Consider the following 18,841-nt stretch of genomic DNA (forward strand, 5'->3'; position numbering starts at 1 on the left):
TCCCATGATGCCTGAAGCACAGGAGGACTACAGAAGCAAACATGGCGGGCAGTAAGTACATTTTGCGTGTTAGCCGCTTGAAACATGACATGTTTTATTGTAGTTCAGTTCGATCGTGTTGTACAATAACAGAATCAATAGGGAGTTGAGGAGAGGTATATAAAATATTCGTGTAGTAAAAAACAATTAATGTATAATGTGCGAACACGAGAATGACCTTGGTCTCATACTAGCTGTGGTTTTCCTTGCTGTGTTTTAAACATGAATTTATGATTTACATCGATATGAGAACTTCTATTTGTTGTGCACCTATGACTCCTTTAGAAACATGACAAAATGTTTTTGTGTTTTGTTTTTCGATACTACGGTATTCTGAAAATGTATTGCCATAATTCAGCACTACTGTCTGCTGTATTTACACTACTGGTCAAAAGTTTGGAATAATTAATGTTTTTTTTATAGGTCTAATAATATTTTTTAAATGTTTTTGAAAGAAGTCTCTCCAAGGCTGCATTTATTTGATAGAAAATACAGTAAAACAATAATACGGTGAAATATTACAATTTAACAGCTGTGCTGCTTCATATTTTTGTGGAAACCGTGATACATTTTATTTTTCAGGATTCTTTAAGGAATAGAAAGTTCAAAGTACAGCAGTTATTTAAAAAAATAAATCTTTTGTGACATTAATGTCTTTACTGTCACTTTGATCTATTTAATGCGTCCTTGACTCCTTGCTGAATAAAAGTAGCCTATCAATTGCCAAAAAAAAAAAAACAACAACCTTTGAATGGTTGTGTATCACAGTTTATAACAGTCCTTAAACCATTGTAATGCACAATATTACTGTTTTTGATCAAAGACTGCAGCCTTAATGACCAGAAGAGACTTCTTTCAAAAAAACCTTAAAAAAGCATAATTATTCCAAGTGTTTAACCTGTAATGTATACCACAGTATTATCATATAATGTCATTACTGTGCTATGTCAAGTCACTGTAATCAAATGACATTAAACAGCACAACCAAATAAGCACGCCGCTTGTGTCTGTGCATTTACTCTTTCTTCCTTTAGTTGGCAGGTTTTTGAAGAATGCTTGGAATAAAGAGCCTGTGATTACAGTTTCCTGTGGACTCGGACTGCTGGGTGAGTGTGAGATTAATGCACGTGATCGCATTATCAGTGTTCGTCTTCCTGCTTTATGAATCTAACATATATATATATATATATATATATTCTTTTTTTCACTCAGCTTGTATTCTGCCGGCTGTGAGCCCTTTAACAAAGTACACAGGAATGATGAACAAAGCTGTTCCGTTTAATTATCCAGGTATGTTATTCTTCTACACAATGTCTAAATAGTTCAGGGCAGTTCTATGTGGGTTCAATTAGAGAAATGTTTTAATGTATTTCAGATATTGTAAACAACAAAGTAATGTTGTTATTTGGTTATTATCAAAGAAATGAGAAGAAAGGGACATCTCTTCCACTTCTTTAGGAATCCCCATTTATTTAGCAATAACATTTGCTGTATGTTAAATATATATAGTAGATGATTGTCAGTCATCTGTGTTGAAAAGCTTAGGCTCATGCATATGCAGTTAGCTAGTTTACCTGTTAGTTTGATCTTTTTAATCATGTTTGACTCTCTTCAGTCCCGGTTCGAGATGATGGGAACATGCCAGACGTCCCAGCGCACCCTTGTGACCCACAGGGGAGAAGCCTGGATTGGCTAAAAAACATGTGAAACGCCCTTCAGAATCCTGTGCAATCCTGAATCCAAACCCTCCTTTACTTCTGTCTCACTAGATGAATAAAAGCTCTTTATTTAATTATCTTGTTATTTTTTATTGATATTTTAGCCTTTCCAAAATAGACTTGCCATGTCTGGTATAATGTTTTTTCGCATCATTGTTAGTATATAGAGATTGACACCTAAAACAACAGAGATTAACTTTGTTTATTGAAGTACATTTAAAAAACAAAAGTCTATAGAGTTATCATGATGTTAAAACATTCAATAGTCCAAATACATGACTGATCCATAGAGACTGAATCCTGAGCCAGAAACATCTAGGGCAAGTAGTCATGTGTCTGTCAGGTGGCTTCATAACACATACGCATGAAACGATAATCAAAATAGTACAGCAAAGCATCCAGACTGACTTGTACAGTAAAGTCCTGCTTTAAATGCCAGTGTTCAGTCGCAGGAGTCTCTGGGATATTTAATAAAAGTACAATGTCAGCAGGGATCAAACCTGCTCAGCCGCGATTACATCAGTTCGGAAATTAAAATTACAAACTAATACAGGCTAACATGCAGAGGAGTCCAAAAGTCTGAGCACTGTCTGGGATAACGCATTACAGGTAACTTGAAATACGTAATCAGATTACTAGTAAAGTAATGCGTTACTTTTTCAAATAAGTAACTCAAGTAATCCACATTTCCTTGAGCCTGAGGCTTCAGGTCACTTTTGGTGTGAAAGGGCCTTTACATTTGCCAAAAATATAACTTTTTTTGTAATTAAAAAAACAAGCAAGCCCAGCCCAGCCCAGGTGTGAAAAGTAATGCAAAAGTACCTTTACTTTTACTTTACTGTAACACATTACTTTAACAGTAACTTTCCCCAACACTGAGAGATGCTTTTCATTTCAACTCAGAAATACGTCCTAGGATTTCAATGAATGAGAAATGAACATGGCATTCCAGATTGTGCACTATTTGAAGATCTCTAATCAAGCGTAAACGAGTGTCATTGATCATGTGACTCAGACGGTCAGATCTTCTTCTTCCACTGAAGCTCAAGGTGCTCTTTGGATTGTCTCAAATCATGCAGAGACGCATCAAATATTAAAACAATGATCATTTTTCAATTAATCTTACTGAAATTGTTATGCTGATGCATTAAGAGAACATTCGTATTAAATATTTCAATATTCTCAGACTTTTGGACCTCACCGCATTACAGTAGACAGTTATATTTACATATATAAGGTTGGAGATTAACCCTTTTTTTGCATTATTCAATTTAAGATATCCTTATAATAGAAAAAGTTAATAAAGGAAGGCATCAGAACAAACACCCTGGAGTGGAGAAAAAAATTATAATGTTTATGAACAAAGTTAGCGTCAGTTATATTGGTTTCAGTGTACAATCTTTTAAGACAACAGACCTTTAGTCAGGTTAGATGCCGTATTGAATTTAACGCGGATGAAAGCGAGGCTGTGAGGGATAGATGTACAGTCTTTACAATGGCACAGTGCTTTAAACATCCTGGAGAAAGACGTTTTATCAGCTGAACAATGTATGTTGTTAAACAACAGTACAATCCATTCAACACACTGTAATTTTGCAGCCTCGCTTTCATTCCTGTCAAAAATGTAATATGGCGCTACCCTGACCAACATTCAGAAACAATTTACTTAAAACACAAATTCACAACTGAATCATATATTTTTAGGTTCATTTTAAACCAATGGACATAGACATCTCCTCTATCCCAAAATAATGGCAAAAACATGGGGAAGAAAGAGTTTGGAAACACTTTATTTTAAGGTGACGTAGTTACACATGTACCAGTAAATGATGCATAATCATAAGTAACTAACCCTAACCCAAACCCTAACTCTATAGGAAGTACATGTAAGTTCATTAATATTACACAGTACTTATACGAGTAAATACAAGGTCACTACGTCACCTTAAAAAGTCTAACAGAGAGTGTTTCATGTCTTTAATTTTTAAATTCAACAGCACTTGACCACAGTCACATCCTCCAACACGTCTACACTTTCCAGACCTTTCTTTCACATCTTCAGATCTCCTCTCTGCACACAGCCTTCACATCCCTCACCTAGAATCTGCTGAAACTCATGACTACAAGCTTTAGTTGGGGAGATTTGGGGTTTAAAAAAATACTTGAGACAAGAGACGAGAGCTGAGAACATCTTCACAGCAGACTTTCACAAACACAACGCTCTTCCAAAATCCTTTCCAACTCTTTCAAAGTCCTTCTGTAATTATACTCCATTTATTCCCTCCTTTTGACACCAACAGCCTGCATACCTACTTCTCCTAGAAAGTTCCAAGATGCCTTGTCTTTATTTAATGAAAACTTTTTTTTTTCTGAGAAAGTATCTTCTAATATCATGTGTGTATCAGTATTGTACAGAAAATTCTCTTTGTAAAAAAAAAAATTCTTCAGTGCTCAACAGAAACAAAAATACAGCATATGTGGAACGACATGGCAGTGAGTAAACAATGACAGAATTTACATTTAGATGAACTATTCCTTTATATATATTAAGGGTTGCACAGACTAGTCGACTTTGATGCTCTGCCATTACGCTTTAAAGCAATAGTTGACTTAAAAATGAAAATTCTGTCATCATTTACTCGCCCTCAAGTTGTTTCAAACCTGTATGAATATCTTTCTTCTGCTGAACACAAAAGAAGATATTTTGAAGAATGTGGGTAATCAAACAGTTGATGGACACCATTGACTTTCATAGTATTTTTTTCGTAAGTCAATGGGGTACATCAACTGTTTGGTTACCCACATTCTTCAAAATATCTTCTTTTGAGTTCATACAGGTTCGAAATAGCTTGAGGGTGAGTAAATGATGACAGAATTTTCATTTTCTAAGTCAACTATTGCTTTAAGCTTGATCATGGCCTATAGAGGGGGCAACAGGATAAGAAGTCTACTTTTACGCTCAGTTTCTAACAGTTAAAATGACTAAAAATAAATGCATACTCTGAGGGCGCTCCACAAGATATGTTTGATAACAGAGCATCTAGATGCTCAATATTGATCGAGTGAATGCAGGTTTTAAACAGCTTATTGTACACGCAAGTTAATGTGCTGCCGCATTGTAATGCACACATATAACAAGACATGTAGGAGCAATAGCCTTGCTTTTAAAACACTGTCGTCCATAATATGAATTCAAATGTTATAGGTCAGATTTTCCCCCTCTCTATTCCATGTGCACTCATGCGAAATACATAAAAACCCCTTGAAATATTTCATTATCTGATATTGTAATACATATATAACATACATTTGATGCACTGAATGCTAATTGATCATTTATCTGTGCTTTAATCCTATTGGTTACTCTCTAAATGTGTTTCTGTTGGCAAAAGTGTAAATCAAAATTTGCATATCAAAGGTTCAAAGCATTAGTGCATTCGGCATTAAGCATTAGTGACCTTATTCCAGTCAGCATCTGTGGTTGTCCATCAAAGGCTCTACTCTATTACTGGGGCGGAGCGATCATTGGTCACCGTCTTCCTGAGTCGAATATGGGCGAAGGGATTGATCCTGTGAAGAGGTAAAGTTTAAATCAACTAAGCCATCAGACATGGAGCGTCTTAACATGCTCTTCGAAACAGAGGTGACTAGCTGTACCTGGTGGGTGATGGAGGTGGAGAGGTGAAATCACTGGACATCTGAGGAACATGAAAACTGTGTCAGTGGAATATATGCCAATATACTCTAAATCCTAGCATGATTTAGTAAGACAGAGGAAAAAAAAGAGAACATCTACAATAACAAAATTGATAATTATCTTAATATAGTGTATAGTATGGAAGCTTGTTTCCGCCACAGAATAAAACATTTTAAAAGATAATTGCGACTTTTTATCTCACAATTGCGAGTTTACATCTCGCAATTCTGACTTTATTTCTCGCAATTGCGACTTTATATCACGCAATTCTGACTTTATAACACATAATTGCGAGTTTAAATCTCACAATTCTGACATCTTTTCTCAGAATTGTGAGATATAAACTCACAATTGTGAGATATTAAGTCCAATTCTAAGGAAAAAAAAGACAGACTTTTTTTTTTTTACCTCAGAATAGTTTATATCTCACAATTCTGACTTTATAATACGCAATTGCGACTTTATATCATGCAATTCTGACTTTATATCTCCCAATTGCGTATTATAAAGTCAGAATTGCGAGATATAAACATGCAGTTCTGAGAAAAAAAGTCAAAATTTTAAGTATATTTCTCGCAATTGCAAGTTTATATCTCATAATTCTGACTTTATAACACGCAATTTTGACTTAACACAAAATTGCGACTAAACTTTATATCACGCAATTCTGACTTTATAACCTGCAATTGCGACTTTATATCACGTAATTCTGAGATTAAAAGTCAGAATTGTGAGATGTAAACTCGCAGTTGTGAGAAAAAAAGTCAGAATTTTGAGATTAAAAAGTCGAAATTACCTTTTTTATTTTTCACTCTGTGGCGGAAACAAGCTTCCATAGTATAGTGTATACTGTGGTGAAAAAAAAGTTTTAATGTTGTTTAATGTGTCTATGTGGTGTTTTTGATGTGCTTTAAGACAAACCATGTGTAAATTCATAAGTCGACACCATTGCTGAGTCTTTTCTCCTTAAAACTGCAGTGAACCAAAGACAGTCTTAAAAACACGGTTTGAAATCGCTGGTGTTTCTGACGTCACAATCTACCTTGTAACCAATCAGATCAACGTGTGATCGTCAACCAGTGGATCTCTGAGCTGAGTGAGTGAGTGGAGGCGGGGCTAATTTGCATATTCACAGAACTGCATACTAAATGAGGCAAGGGTGTCGAGTTACATTCAAGCTATTTTAAGGCATGAAAAAAAAAAGTTTAAATATATAATTTCGGTGATCAAAGATGAGCTTTAAGGAATACAGTTATTAACTACAGGGGGATTTTAAGGCAAGACACTACAAGCAAAACCCTTGTTTTTCATGCACTAAGTTTGAGATTTTGGGGCTATTTTGCTTCCATAACTTGTCTTCTTTGAGACTACTGGAAAGAAAACATCCATATTAACATTTAAAGTTACACTAAGTAACTTTTTTGTTCAGAATTAATTTACACATTTAAATAATGAGTCAAGACATCATTAATCCTTCTTCCAAAACGTGTTGTAGAGCTGACGGGATGGTTTTCACGGGGATAATGCGTACATGCGCCACTCGCCCGTGTGTCTCGTCATATCCGGAAATAAAGAAAAGTTGCTCTGGCTACTTTGACGTGTGTCTGGTGTGGGAGTGGCAGAGGTTAGTCTCACAACGAGTGAGAAAGGTTGACATGGAGTAGCTAAATCTCAAACCTCCGGGGAACAGAGGAGAGTCTACGAGAAGGACCTGGCTGTAGCCAGAGCGCGACAGAGCTCGTAATAATACAACCATCAACATGGGCTTGGCTTTTCAGAGATGTTGCATATTTAAATAGGTAATGCCTCATATGCATATATGTGACCCTGCAAAACCAGTCTTATGGTTTTTTTTTATTTTTTATTGAGATTATTGAAAGCTGAATAAATAAGCTTTCCATTGATGTATGGTTTGTTAGGATAGGACAATATTTGGCAGAGATACAACTATTTGAACATCTGGAATCTGAGGGTGCAAAAAAATCTAAATACTGAGAAGTTTTGAGAATATTTCGCTGCATCCACTCACAAAATTAAATTTTTTAGATATTTAAGGTGGGAAATTTACAAAATATCTTCACGGATCATTATCTTTACTTAACATCCTAATGATTTTTGGCATAAAAGAAAAAAACAATAATTTTGACCCATACAATGTTTTGTTGGCTATTGCCACAAATATACCCGTGAGACTTGTGACTGGTTTCGTGGTCCAGGGTCACATATAAGCATAACATTTCAGAAAGCTGGTAATATGAAAAAAGTGTCTTAATGCACTGTGATTAGTGTATGGTGGTGGTAACTATTACTAATAATGTTTTACCCTGTTCGCATGCAGTGTCTTGCCTTATGTAGTGTTACAGTCAGAAGAGACAGTCATGATGATGGTGTGTTTTCTGACCCTGTCCTTCAGGCGCAGTCGTGGGCTCATCCTGCTGGTTTCGGGGTTCATCATGCTGTAGGGTCGTGGCCTGAAGGTGCTGACCCGCTGAGATAAGACACTCCTCTCGTCCTCTGAATCCGGAGAGACCTGCTGTAGCTGGCCAGCGGGAGGAAGCCTGTCCAGCTGCCCCATGCTGGTGCTGTTCACCTTCGACAGGGGAGGAGGGCTGGAGGAAGGAAAGAGAAAAACAGAGAATGTATCAACAACATTTTAATTAAATCGGCTGATTATTTTAACATGTTTGTTTTCCATACAGACCTGACATCTTGTCCGGAAGTGTTTGGATAAGTCTGTGTGTAGGAGACGGGAAACCAGCCTTTTCTATGAAGGAGAGTTTAGATCATTAGCATACATAACAATGAGCATCTGAATATCTTGAGACTTCTGAGCTGGATTCATTCAGGCATAACTATACAGTAGCTCTAATAAGCTTGTTTTTAACTCTTTTTATGAGATACCGCTTCCCTGCCATTGACGAAAATTTCTTTCCCCGTTTTCACTGTTATACAGTAGGGGGCGCTATTACACATCTTCTGAAAGAGTACTGAATCTCCAGATCAAAAAGCATGTAAAGAAGAAGCAGAAACAAGCGATAGCATATGTAAGCAGATGCATATGTAAAATAACACGATCATCAATATTAAACAGCATATACAGTACCAGTCAAAAGTTTGGAAACATTACTATTTTTAATGTTTTTGAAAGAAGTCTCTTATGCTCATCAAGCCTGCAGTTAAAAAACAAAAAAAAAAACAGTAATATTATGAAATATTATTACAATTTAAAATAATGGTTCTCTTTTTTAATATACTTTAAAATGTAATTTATTTTTGTGATGCAAAGCTGAATTTTCATCAGCAAGTACTCCAGTCTTTGGTGTCTTATGATCCTTCAGAAATCATTCTAATATGCTGATTTATGATCAATGATGGAAACAGTTGTGCTGCTTAATATTTTTTTTATAACCTGAGATACTTTTTTCAGGATTATTTGATGAATAAAAAGTTAAAAAGAACTGTATTTATTTAGAATAGAAATCTTTTGTAACAATATACACTACCGTTCAAAAGTTTGGGAACAATAACTTAAAAAAAAAAAGAAATTAGTACTTTAATTCAACAAGAATGCGTTAAATTGATAAAAGGTGATGGTAACGATTTATATTGTTAGAAATGTTTTTATTTTGAATAAATGCTGTTTTTATGAATAAATGCTGTTAACGTTTTACTCATCAATGAATCCTGAAAAAAGTTTCCAAAAAAAAAATATATTAAACAGCACAACTGTTTCCATCATTGATAATAACTGAGTATCAAATCATCATATTAGAATGATTTCTGAAGGATCATAAGACACCAAAGACTGGAGTACTTGCTGATGAAAATTCAGCTTTGCATCACAAAAATAAATTACATTTTAAAGTATATTAAAAAAGAGAACCATTATTTTAAATTGTAATAATATTTCATAATATTACTGTTTTTTTTTTGTTTTTGTTTTTTATGAGCATAAGAGACTTCTTTCAAAAACATTAAAAATAGTAATGTTTCCAAACTTTTGACTGGTACTGTAAATCAAAACCGCCTAATGTTACTGAATGAAATGACCAGGACGAGCTAGAGGACTGTGAAGCTTTAGGGGTGTTGATGGACTCGATCTACTCCATCTGTGTTTCGATCATCGTTCTGAATCTAATCTGGATTAAGTCTTTGACATGAAAAACATGATTTTCTCAGCTTTTTGCCCAAAATGCTGATTTTTTATGAAGCTTCCCCACATTCAAATGTTGATAAAAAAAGAATGTATGAAGCTGGAATAAAGCAGTTTTTTTGTTTAAAAGCAGAGGCTCTGTTCTTTATTTTGATATATTGCATGTTCAGATTTTCATAAACAAAATATTATGGGGGCCATGAAAATTTTGTGAAAATGATCAAAAATGCTGGCGGTGGCTGGCAACTTTTAAATAAATAAAAAAATGCTTGCGTGGAAAGAGTTAAAGGCCTGTTTGTACTAAAAGAAAAGGAAAGACTTAATATTATTGCTGATTAAGGACAATTATGTTCACTTCACACCAACTGAAATGAAATCCACTTAAGTTATTCTTGGTTTATACCAAGTCATCATTATAAAGCGGCCATGTTTTAAGAACAGGCCATATTGCTGATAAAATGAGAAACTTAAATAGTTATTTAGTCCTGCACCATAAATAAGCACACACACATAGCTGATGTTTTATTGCCCTTGTTTTGTTAACTGATGATTGATGGTCAGATACCGTCCAGTTCGCTCGTTCTGGCCGTAGTGCCAGCCGTCTCTGGGTTCACTGATCAGCAGGGAAAGAGTGTCTCCGGGCAGGAAGGACAGCAGACATGAAGCTCCTCCCTTCTCTCCCTCTGAGGAGTCTGTGGAGTGAGGGAACAGAGCCTCCACACGGGACGGCCCACAGAGAGGCAGCACACGGGGAAGAGTGGAGCCTGGAGAGCCACAACCATTGGAAGAGCATGCGTTTAATACAATTGTGAGATTGTGATGGAAAGGATTGTTCTAAATTAAACTAGATTAAAAAGGATCATCAAGACAAACTTGTTGGCTTGAGAAAGCAGTTTATAAAGTAGTTTTAAAAGCTTTGAAGTTTTTAAGTCTAAGATTCCTTGAAATTCTGGGTGGTAGCCAGGGTGTTGCTATGCAGTTAGGAGGATGTTCTGGCTGGTTGCAAGGGTGTTGCTAGGTGGATGCCAGGGTGTTCTGAGTGGTTACTATGGCGTTTTGAATGGTTGCTAAGAGGTTGCTTGGGTGTTACTGGGTAGCTGTTAGGATGTTCTGGATGGTTGTTAGGGTGTTGCTAGGCGGATGCTAGGGTGTTCTGAGTGGTTACTATGGTGTTTTGAATGGTTGCTAAGAGGGTGCTTGGGTGTTACTGGGCAGCTGTTAGGGTGTTCTGACTGTTCTGGATGGTTGTTAGGTGGCTGCTGGACAGTTTCTAGGGTGTTCTGTATGGTTGCTAAGGTGTTGCTGGGCAGTTACTAGAGTGCTGTGAATGGTTGCTAGGGTGCTTTTTAAAAATAAACGGCTTAAATGAAACAAATCAGAATTAAGAACAGACAGACATTATTATGATGCTGTAAACAAAAATGTGGACATTTTAAACATCTCTGATTATAATAATGTCAGGAAAACTGTAAAAAAAAATGTCCATAATATTTTACCTAAAAAATAAAATTATATTTTACAAAATCAAGAAAATCAAGCCTACTTTTTTTTAAACCTTCTTTTTGGATTTTGACATTTTAATGACAATTAAATGATTTTTCCTGTAATGCAATAAAAATATTTTTATATTACTTAAATTGAAAAGTATATCTGTAAAAAATCATTATGGCACTTTTTGCTGTAGTTATTTATCATTTTTAAAATTATTAAAAATATCCTGATTATTTATATTACTGTTCATGTTACAGTAACCAGGGAGGGCTAGGTGTCAATAAAATATTTGAATGCTACTCAAACAGATTTCATTCCCAAAGTAAAAATATAGCTTCTTATTTTTATCTTTTGATTTTTCGGCTGAAATATGACCTGGACATAAATGACTCAAAAATGGCAAAAATAAAATCAGACGCACCCAAGAATCCCGTCCGAGCGTCGCTCGTCTGTCTCCTCGGCAGTGGCAGTGTGGATGTGGCGTAGAGCTCTGGACCCTTCAGCACATTAAGAGCAATGGGAGAGCTGGACACTGCATGATGGGCCGTGGACAGGACAGGTGTGAGTGCGCGGGACATAGGGGCGCTGTGGGGGAGCGGAGGGCTGTGGGGGGCCGTTAGGGGTGGAGTCAGGCCCTGCAGGGAACCGTGGGAGGATGTGGAGGTGTGGCTAACCGAGAGAGAAGACTGTAACCCGGCCACGCTCACCGCTGGCTGGGACTGGGTAAGGCTAGTGGAAGAACTGGAGTGGGCATTTCCATTCTGCTGAGACGTGTTGCTGGGTGAAAGGCCAATGAGAGACTGGGAGAGAACGTCAGACTGGGACGACCGCTGCTGTTGCTGAGAACGGCTGCTGCTGTCCCCGTTCAACAGAGGTGGGACTTCCTGAATAGACAGCCTCTGAGAGAGGAGAGGGACATGAAGCATCATTAGTAATATATCTTGATTAATTACAGGGGAATTCAGTGGATTCATGATTTGTGTGGGAATATTTATGTTGAAAATGTTGATGTTTTAAATCACCAATGTAGCAATAAGGTTATAAGAAATGCTCTTTGTTCTGTCCTTTTTCTTGCAAGATTTATTTATTTATTTAGTAATATCTATTGTAAGAAAACATGGAAAATTCTAAACAAATTTAGTTTAAATAACAAAATTAATAGGAGTGTCCTAAAAATACCACATAGGATTTTTCCAATTAAAGCATGTTTTGTAAAGATTTAAGCAGAAAATGTAATATACCTGTGAATTTTGCGGACTGGAAAAAGATACAATGTTGCATTTGTTTAATTATTATATTTACTCAAGATTATTTTGGAAGGATTTATAAACTTATATTAGGGTATTATGGTATGATAGAAATCAGTGTATTTGATATTTGGATTTGATTATTTTCAGAATTACATTTTGAAAAGTAAACAATATATTTACTGTATTAGAAAAATACCATATACATAAAAAGAAGTGGGCACTCTGCAAACCATTTTTTAACATCTTATAAATGAGATTAAATTAAACATAAACCCTTTGGAACTAACTAAAAACAAAAAAGTTTTTTTTCCCTTTCTTTTTTTTTTCCTACCAGCTAATGTTATTTAAAATGTGACTTTATAATACGCTGGTTACTGGCGCAATCGTGGTTCTTTGAATAGTGGAAGATCACCAGAGACTGTCAGTACATGGTGGAAGGAGTTGTGTCTCGCTCATCACATCAAGAATCTCGTATTGATTCAGTCACACGTGACTTTAACCAATGACGTGTCGGAAGCGATATCAGTTCTAACTACGTCATGGTCGATCTCCTAGTCATTTTCAATCCAAGTGACCAGAGATTCCAGCATTCATATAACCACGGTTCTGCCAGTAACCACCGTTCTATTTCACTGTTCCAGACCACCAGAGATGGTCAGTCGATGGTGGAAGATCAATACAGCCAAGTCACATGGGTGTCACAGGATATGATAGCTTAAACGCTATCTGGCAGCACATTGGAGCTAATCAAAGGAATAGGAGCCATATTAAGCCTATAAAACCTTGTATCATATCTCCGAAAGGGGCACAGCACGCAATACTGCCCAAGAAGGGGCCACCACCCGAATCAAATGAGCAACCATTGTACGGCCTGTCGAACGATATGCCTCAACAATAGTGTCCACCACCCAGTGAGCGAGTCTTTGTATCGACAAGGGTGCACTTCTTCTGCCGGCCCAAAACAGACGAATAGCTGGTCTGTGGTACGACATGAGGCAGTCCTTACCACATACTGCCTCAATGCACAAACTGGACATAGGGCTGCTTGGAAAGCCTTGTCCGCCTTCCTAAATGCCGCCAGCTGAATAGGCTGATTTGTGAACTGAGCTGACAATACCTTGGGCTGGAAAGCTGGGTTCGGCCAAAGTGTAACCTAATTGCTCTCTGGCCCCCACCTAAGACACTGCAGACTGAGACAGCATGTAACTCGCTGACCCTTCTGGCTGATGTTATGGCTAAAAAGAAAGAAGTGTTCATGAAAAGATTCCTAATATCTGCTTGCTCCATCTGCTCATGGGCCAGACACACAGTTTCAACCGTCCAGAGAAGGATGACACTGTGGCCCCGTCCATCTGTGCCAGCAGATCTTTCCGAACTGGCAGTGGCTGAGGTGGACAGGTTGTGAGAGTTAATAGGAGAACTAAGGGATCACTGGCCAACAGGGGGCCACTAGAATACATCTGAGATGCTTTTCTTGTACCCACCTCAGGCCGGACCAGAGGAGCGTAATGGAGGGAAAGGCAAAGAGAAGGAGGTCTGGTCATTCGTGGCCAGAGCATCCTGGCCTAGCGAACCTTTTTCCTCTTGCACCGAGAACCACAACGGGCAAAGAGGCTTCTGTTCCATAAATCCTTCGGCCCCGTATGGGTAAGATAGTCCACACTGTTGCAGCAACTTGGGATGTGTGCTCTGACTAACAGGAAGTGTTTGTTTGCCCACAATAGAAGCACTTTTGCCAAATGGATACAGGGTAGGGACCTCATGCCTAACTGGTGGTTGTTTAAAAATACCACTGTGGTATTGTCTATCCTTACCAGAATCTGTCCCCCTGAGAGTTCCTGCCTGAAATGTCTCAGGGTGAAGAGTACTGCCTAAAGGAGGTTGATATGAGATGCCCCCAACTGTGGGTGCCAACTGCCCCGTATACCATGGTGTTGCCAAAGTCCTACTGGGGGAAGTGTCAGTGGTTACTACCTCCCTGCGTGCTGGAGGCGGCTCAATTGGTACACCTCTTTGAAGAAATGTATCCCCCCTCCAGAGTCTCAGAGACGCAACACATCTGGTCATGACCCGAACCAGTGTGCGATGATTGTGAATCGGTGAAAGACGTCTGGCTATCAACCAGTGTTGGAACAGACAAAGCTATCCTGGCTGGATAACTGATGAGGCCGCTGTGAGAAGACCTGCCAGTCGTAGGAAGCTGATAACAAGCAGTTTGCAATGAACCTGGAACCGTGCTAAGGTCCTCTGCAATACCTCCATTCTGCAATCTGTGAGGGGTGGAATAGAGTCAAAACTCTATCCAGCTGGGAGCAATGGTTTCCTTCAACAGAGAAGAAGGACTTTGAGAGCAGAGTAAAGCAGTTAAAAGTACAAAATAATAGACTTGTTTCAAGAAACAGTTTGTTTATTACTGAACATAATGCTGAAAGAAATTCCTACTCCTACTCCTACTTCCTACTCCAGTGTGCATGGTATGGAACAGCAGTCAGAAATTTAAAGGAGTGAGCATGAATGATCTTCTTCTGAAGGGCCCAGATGTTCTTAATCCGATCAGAGCTGTCCTAAGGTTTAGGAGAGGAGTTTATGCAGTCCTAGGAGATATCAGGAAGATGTATAACTCTGTAAGGCTAGAGGAGAGAGAAATGCATTTACATAGGTTTCTGTGGAGAGACGATCAGAGTGAATAGGAGAATATGCAATCACCAGAGTTAACATTGGGTGCATTGCACAGCGGGAAACTGCAAAACTGACAAAGTTCTTTCATCTTCTTGAGGAGTGCAAAGTTATTGGAGAGGATAGATACGTAGATGATATTCTAACTTCCCACAATAATCATAAAAATCTGGAAAAAATAACCAAAGGTGTTAAGGAGATCCTAAGCTGAAGGGTTTTTCTTGAAGCACTGGGATCAGTCAGAACAAAGTTGGAAGCCTGGTGATGGTGAGCCAGTAGAGTCAACAGTAGAAGACAGAATCCTGAAACTTCCAAACCATTTGAGGGATAAAGACAATAAGGCTCTTAGAGTTGGGTATCTGGTGGAAGAGGATAAACTTTACATCATGACATCAATAATTTTTCCAAGTGGAAAAAGAAAATGAGAGTGGGACAAAACCTTCTTAAAGAGGTCATGGCTGAAATGTGTGGTGCAGTTTATGCAGCCAGGCTTAGAATATACATTGACCAATGGTTTCATCTGGTGGACAGGCAAACTTGTTGGGAGCTATTCAGCAGGCTAGCTGTGGCTACCAGTCCTTCATTGCAAATAGAATTAGAGAGATCCAGAGAATTACGCATGTTAAAGACTGGTGGTGGATCCCACGTAACTTAAAACATTGCAGATATTATCACAAGGGGAGGTAGTCCAGATCCAGAAGGCCTAAAAGAAGATTCTGCATGGCAGAGAGGGCCAGTGTTCTTGAAGTGGCCAATGGAGGATTGGCCAATACAGTCAGCAGCTGAGGAAAGCATTCTCTGCAGTACTAACTAGAGGTTTGGCTAAGAAAAAGCAAGACTCAGTCCTCAGAAGAAACTTAAAGTGAGAGTTCATGAGGATGGAGGAATACGCAAGTCCAAACTCTCTAATGGGATGTACTGGAAAAAGAGGGGATCAAGAAAGTTTTGAGTTTGAAGGCTATCCATAAAAATTAAAAAAAAAATCATCCAGGAAGAAGTCAACAAGTTCTGGAGAAGATGGTGTCAGCTGGCAGGTCCTAACCTGTTTGTGAGAAACCAACCTGTATATCTAGCCCTCATGCTCCCAATGTCTCTCGTCTAGCTTTGTTCATGTAACATGCTGTTGGTAAAGTGTTGTCAGGTCTATGTCAAGTCTGCTCAAGTCAAGTTTAAATTTTTGGTTTTGTTTATTTGTATTTGATTTCTAAATTAACATCGGCTGAGATTTTGTATCATCTATCATCAGGAGAAAAAATTATGCTGGGATGTAATCTTGTCCAATGATTTTATGCCTGATCACAGGATAAATCATCAAAATATGACATTATGATACTCAAAAATGTAGAAACACTTAATATTTCATTTTTTTCATCAGAGAGAATATCAGAAAAATCGAGAAATGTCCATGTTATTTCACCTAAAATCAAAAGGTAGGAAAATATTTTTTTACATAAAGTAAATTAATCCTGTTTTTAAGACCATTACGTTTACATTTTTTTAATCATTGTGACATTTTTATGACAATTAAGCCCCTGTAATGTGGGAGTATTTGTCCCTCACTTGTTCTCCAGGTTGAGAGATTCCCAGTTTCGCGTTCCGCAGGACCTCCGCCAGTCCAGCTCCTCCAGAGCTCTGGGGGGCAGTGTGACGCAACAGGTTCAGGGCTCGTTCGGGTAGTTTGGTTGGCTGAGCACATGACTGTTGCCATGATGCCAGCTTCTGAGACAACAGCTCTCTCACCTATCAAACAACATTTCTGTCAAATGCTATATACACAGCAAATTTTCATAACTACACTCTTGTTTCTTGTTTTAAAGTTAAGATAAAAACACATTTGCTAAAATATGCTATTTTAAGGGTGCATGCTTGGCCATAATCAATGTAGCGTGTGCACAACGCGCATACACTTTGCTTATCTCATCTACACAGAAGCAGCAGTTTTCATTTTTGCAAATCATACATTATTACAAGGAAAAATATTAACACACGAGGGAAATCATTGTTGTGTCCATGAAGATGTGAAAAATAGGCATAAATCTAGCTTACACATTTACCCAAATTATTATACGCCTGTTTAACCGAAGCTAATTTGGTTGGGTTTCTCCCATCCCCAATGTCACTTCTCTGTGTTTTACGGCCCTGACGAGAACGTCGTCTCCTCGGCTGTGAACTGCTCCTGGCGTGCGCCTGGCAAATCCGCCGTTATAATAGCAATCCGCCATGGAACAAGCGCGCCTGCTCTTAAAGGGAATGTGAGATGACGCTCTGATTGGTTTATTTCACGTTACGCCCAAACCACACCTATGAGTAATGTAGCTACTTCAGACCAACCCCTTTTAGATTTGCGTCGGGCGCAAGAGTCATTTATCCCGCCGGTATAATAGCAACAGCGCCCGAGACCTGCCCACAAAGTTACTTGCGTTTAGGCCTGTCGCGATAGTCGATAATTCGATTAATCGCACGATAAAAAAAAATGAGCTCGATAATTTTTCCGGCCGCGATAATTCCATTTGCATGCTTGTTTGTTTTCCTCGTCTCTCTCTCTCTCTACCAAAGAGACTGGATGACCACTCTCGCTCGGTTCTTTAGCGTATAGGAGGAGTGAACCCTCTTTGTTGTCAGTTGCATGGTCTTTGTGTGGGGAGGCGGCGGCGCGGCGCTTGTCAGTCACATGCTCTTTGTATGGGAAAGCGCCGGCGGGACTGTTTGCGGCTACTGCCGGGAGAGAGAGAAGACGCTAGTTGTGAGTTGCGACAGCGAGCCCGATCACATGAAAATGCGTATCTATACCACGAATGTTATTTCTCGTGCCATTTATACGCCAAAAATAGTTTTTGCATGCATATGATACGCTCTTTATGGCGTGTAGGCTAATACGCACGCACTCCTCACCCCTAATCCTAACCAAGTATTTTCAGTGCATACACGCAATAAAGTGCGTCTCCGTCTTCCCGACAGTACACAATCACTTGACAAAGTAACAGGAGGACAAAGTAACAGGAGTAACAGTGCAAAATTGTGCGATATGGCTTGTTGAGGCTTTTTTTTATTTGTTTACAAAGGTCCTAACTGTCAGTTTTGCCTGTTATGGAATGTATCACTATTTAAGCCTAATGTCTAAAGCCTAATGTTTAATATTTTTTGAAGTGCAATTTTGTTTACATCCATTTTATTTATTAACAGACATTTATTTTGTTAACAGACACTACACCGGACGCGCAGCGCCACGTCTTTTAAATTCGAACACATTATTCTCTATGAGAGTACATACACCGGCGGCGCCTTTCGGCGTCTGTCCGCGGTGCCCAACAACGGCTCAGGACCGTGTTCAAAATCCTGCCGCGCCACAGAGCGCCATTTACATAGTTTTATATAAAATGTACATTTATGTGTCTCAAATCGTACTTAATGTATATATCGACTTAATCCTGTGCTGCAATATACATTTAGTTTTATATTTATTTACAGAAATCAGAAAATTGCTGACGTTATCGGATTTTCAGGTGACAGTTGTCCTAGACGCGGCGCGGCGCTGAGCTGCGCGTCCGGTGTGCGACCCGCTTAATAGTCTATTGCTTTCATTGTTTTTGGTTGTTTTGTTAATTTTTTTGGATATTTAAAATGTTTTCCGTTTTCAATGTTTAATATTCTTTAGAAATAAAAGTTTATAGATCGTTGAAAAGGTGTACCTGCATTATTATGCCATTATAATTATATTAAATGAAAATGGTCTCAGATAATTTCTTGGACAATTTATCGTCCAGCAAAATTTGTTATCGTGACAGGCCTACTTGCATTTCGCGCTTGATACTTGCGT

General features: G+C 38.3%; 2 protein-coding genes across 3 annotated transcripts in view; one reads left to right on the top strand and one right to left on the bottom strand.

The window, feature by feature from the left end:
• Positions 1–16: 16 nt before the first annotated feature.
• Positions 17–1,825, top strand: ndufa3 (NADH:ubiquinone oxidoreductase subunit A3). Its single transcript, XM_081387986.1, has 4 exons — positions 17–51; positions 1,074–1,145; positions 1,252–1,329; positions 1,655–1,825. The coding sequence occupies exons 1-4, from the start codon at positions 42–44 to the stop codon at positions 1,744–1,746; spliced, it is 252 nt and encodes an 83-aa protein (XP_081244112.1). The 5' UTR covers positions 17–41; the 3' UTR covers positions 1,747–1,825.
• A 125-nt stretch (positions 1,826–1,950) lies between these two features.
• LOC308704027 (BAR/IMD domain-containing adapter protein 2) overlaps positions 1,951–18,841 on the bottom strand; it is a 42,385-nt gene continuing 25,494 nt past the window's right edge. For both annotated transcript variants that reach the window (XM_081388080.1, XM_081388081.1), the window contains 7 exons: positions 16,585–16,764; positions 11,520–11,997; positions 10,173–10,371; positions 8,156–8,218; positions 7,856–8,063; positions 5,415–5,455; positions 1,951–5,327 (listed from right to left, as the gene is read on the bottom strand). In XM_081388080.1, coding sequence (XP_081244206.1) covers positions 5,255–5,327; positions 5,415–5,455; positions 7,856–8,063; positions 8,156–8,218; positions 10,173–10,371; positions 11,520–11,997; positions 16,585–16,764 — 1,242 coding nt within the window. In that variant the 3' untranslated portion in view covers positions 1,951–5,254. The remainder of the gene's footprint in view (positions 5,328–5,414; positions 5,456–7,855; positions 8,064–8,155; positions 8,219–10,172; positions 10,372–11,519; positions 11,998–16,584; positions 16,765–18,841) is intronic.

This window comes from Scardinius erythrophthalmus (genome assembly GCF_964197995.2).
Source record: "Scardinius erythrophthalmus genome assembly, chromosome: 16".
In the NCBI taxonomy this organism is placed as follows: domain Eukaryota; kingdom Metazoa; phylum Chordata; class Actinopteri; order Cypriniformes; family Leuciscidae; genus Scardinius; species Scardinius erythrophthalmus.

Excerpts from the sequence above, each read along its gene's own strand:
- ndufa3 (XM_081387986.1), top strand. Across the intron at positions 1,146-1,251 it reads CTGTGGACTCGGACTGCTGG|CTTGTATTCTGCCGGCTGTG; the intron begins GTGAGTGTGAGA and ends TTTTTCACTCAG. Across the intron at positions 1,330-1,654 it reads TGTTCCGTTTAATTATCCAG|TCCCGGTTCGAGATGATGGG; the intron begins GTATGTTATTCT and ends GACTCTCTTCAG.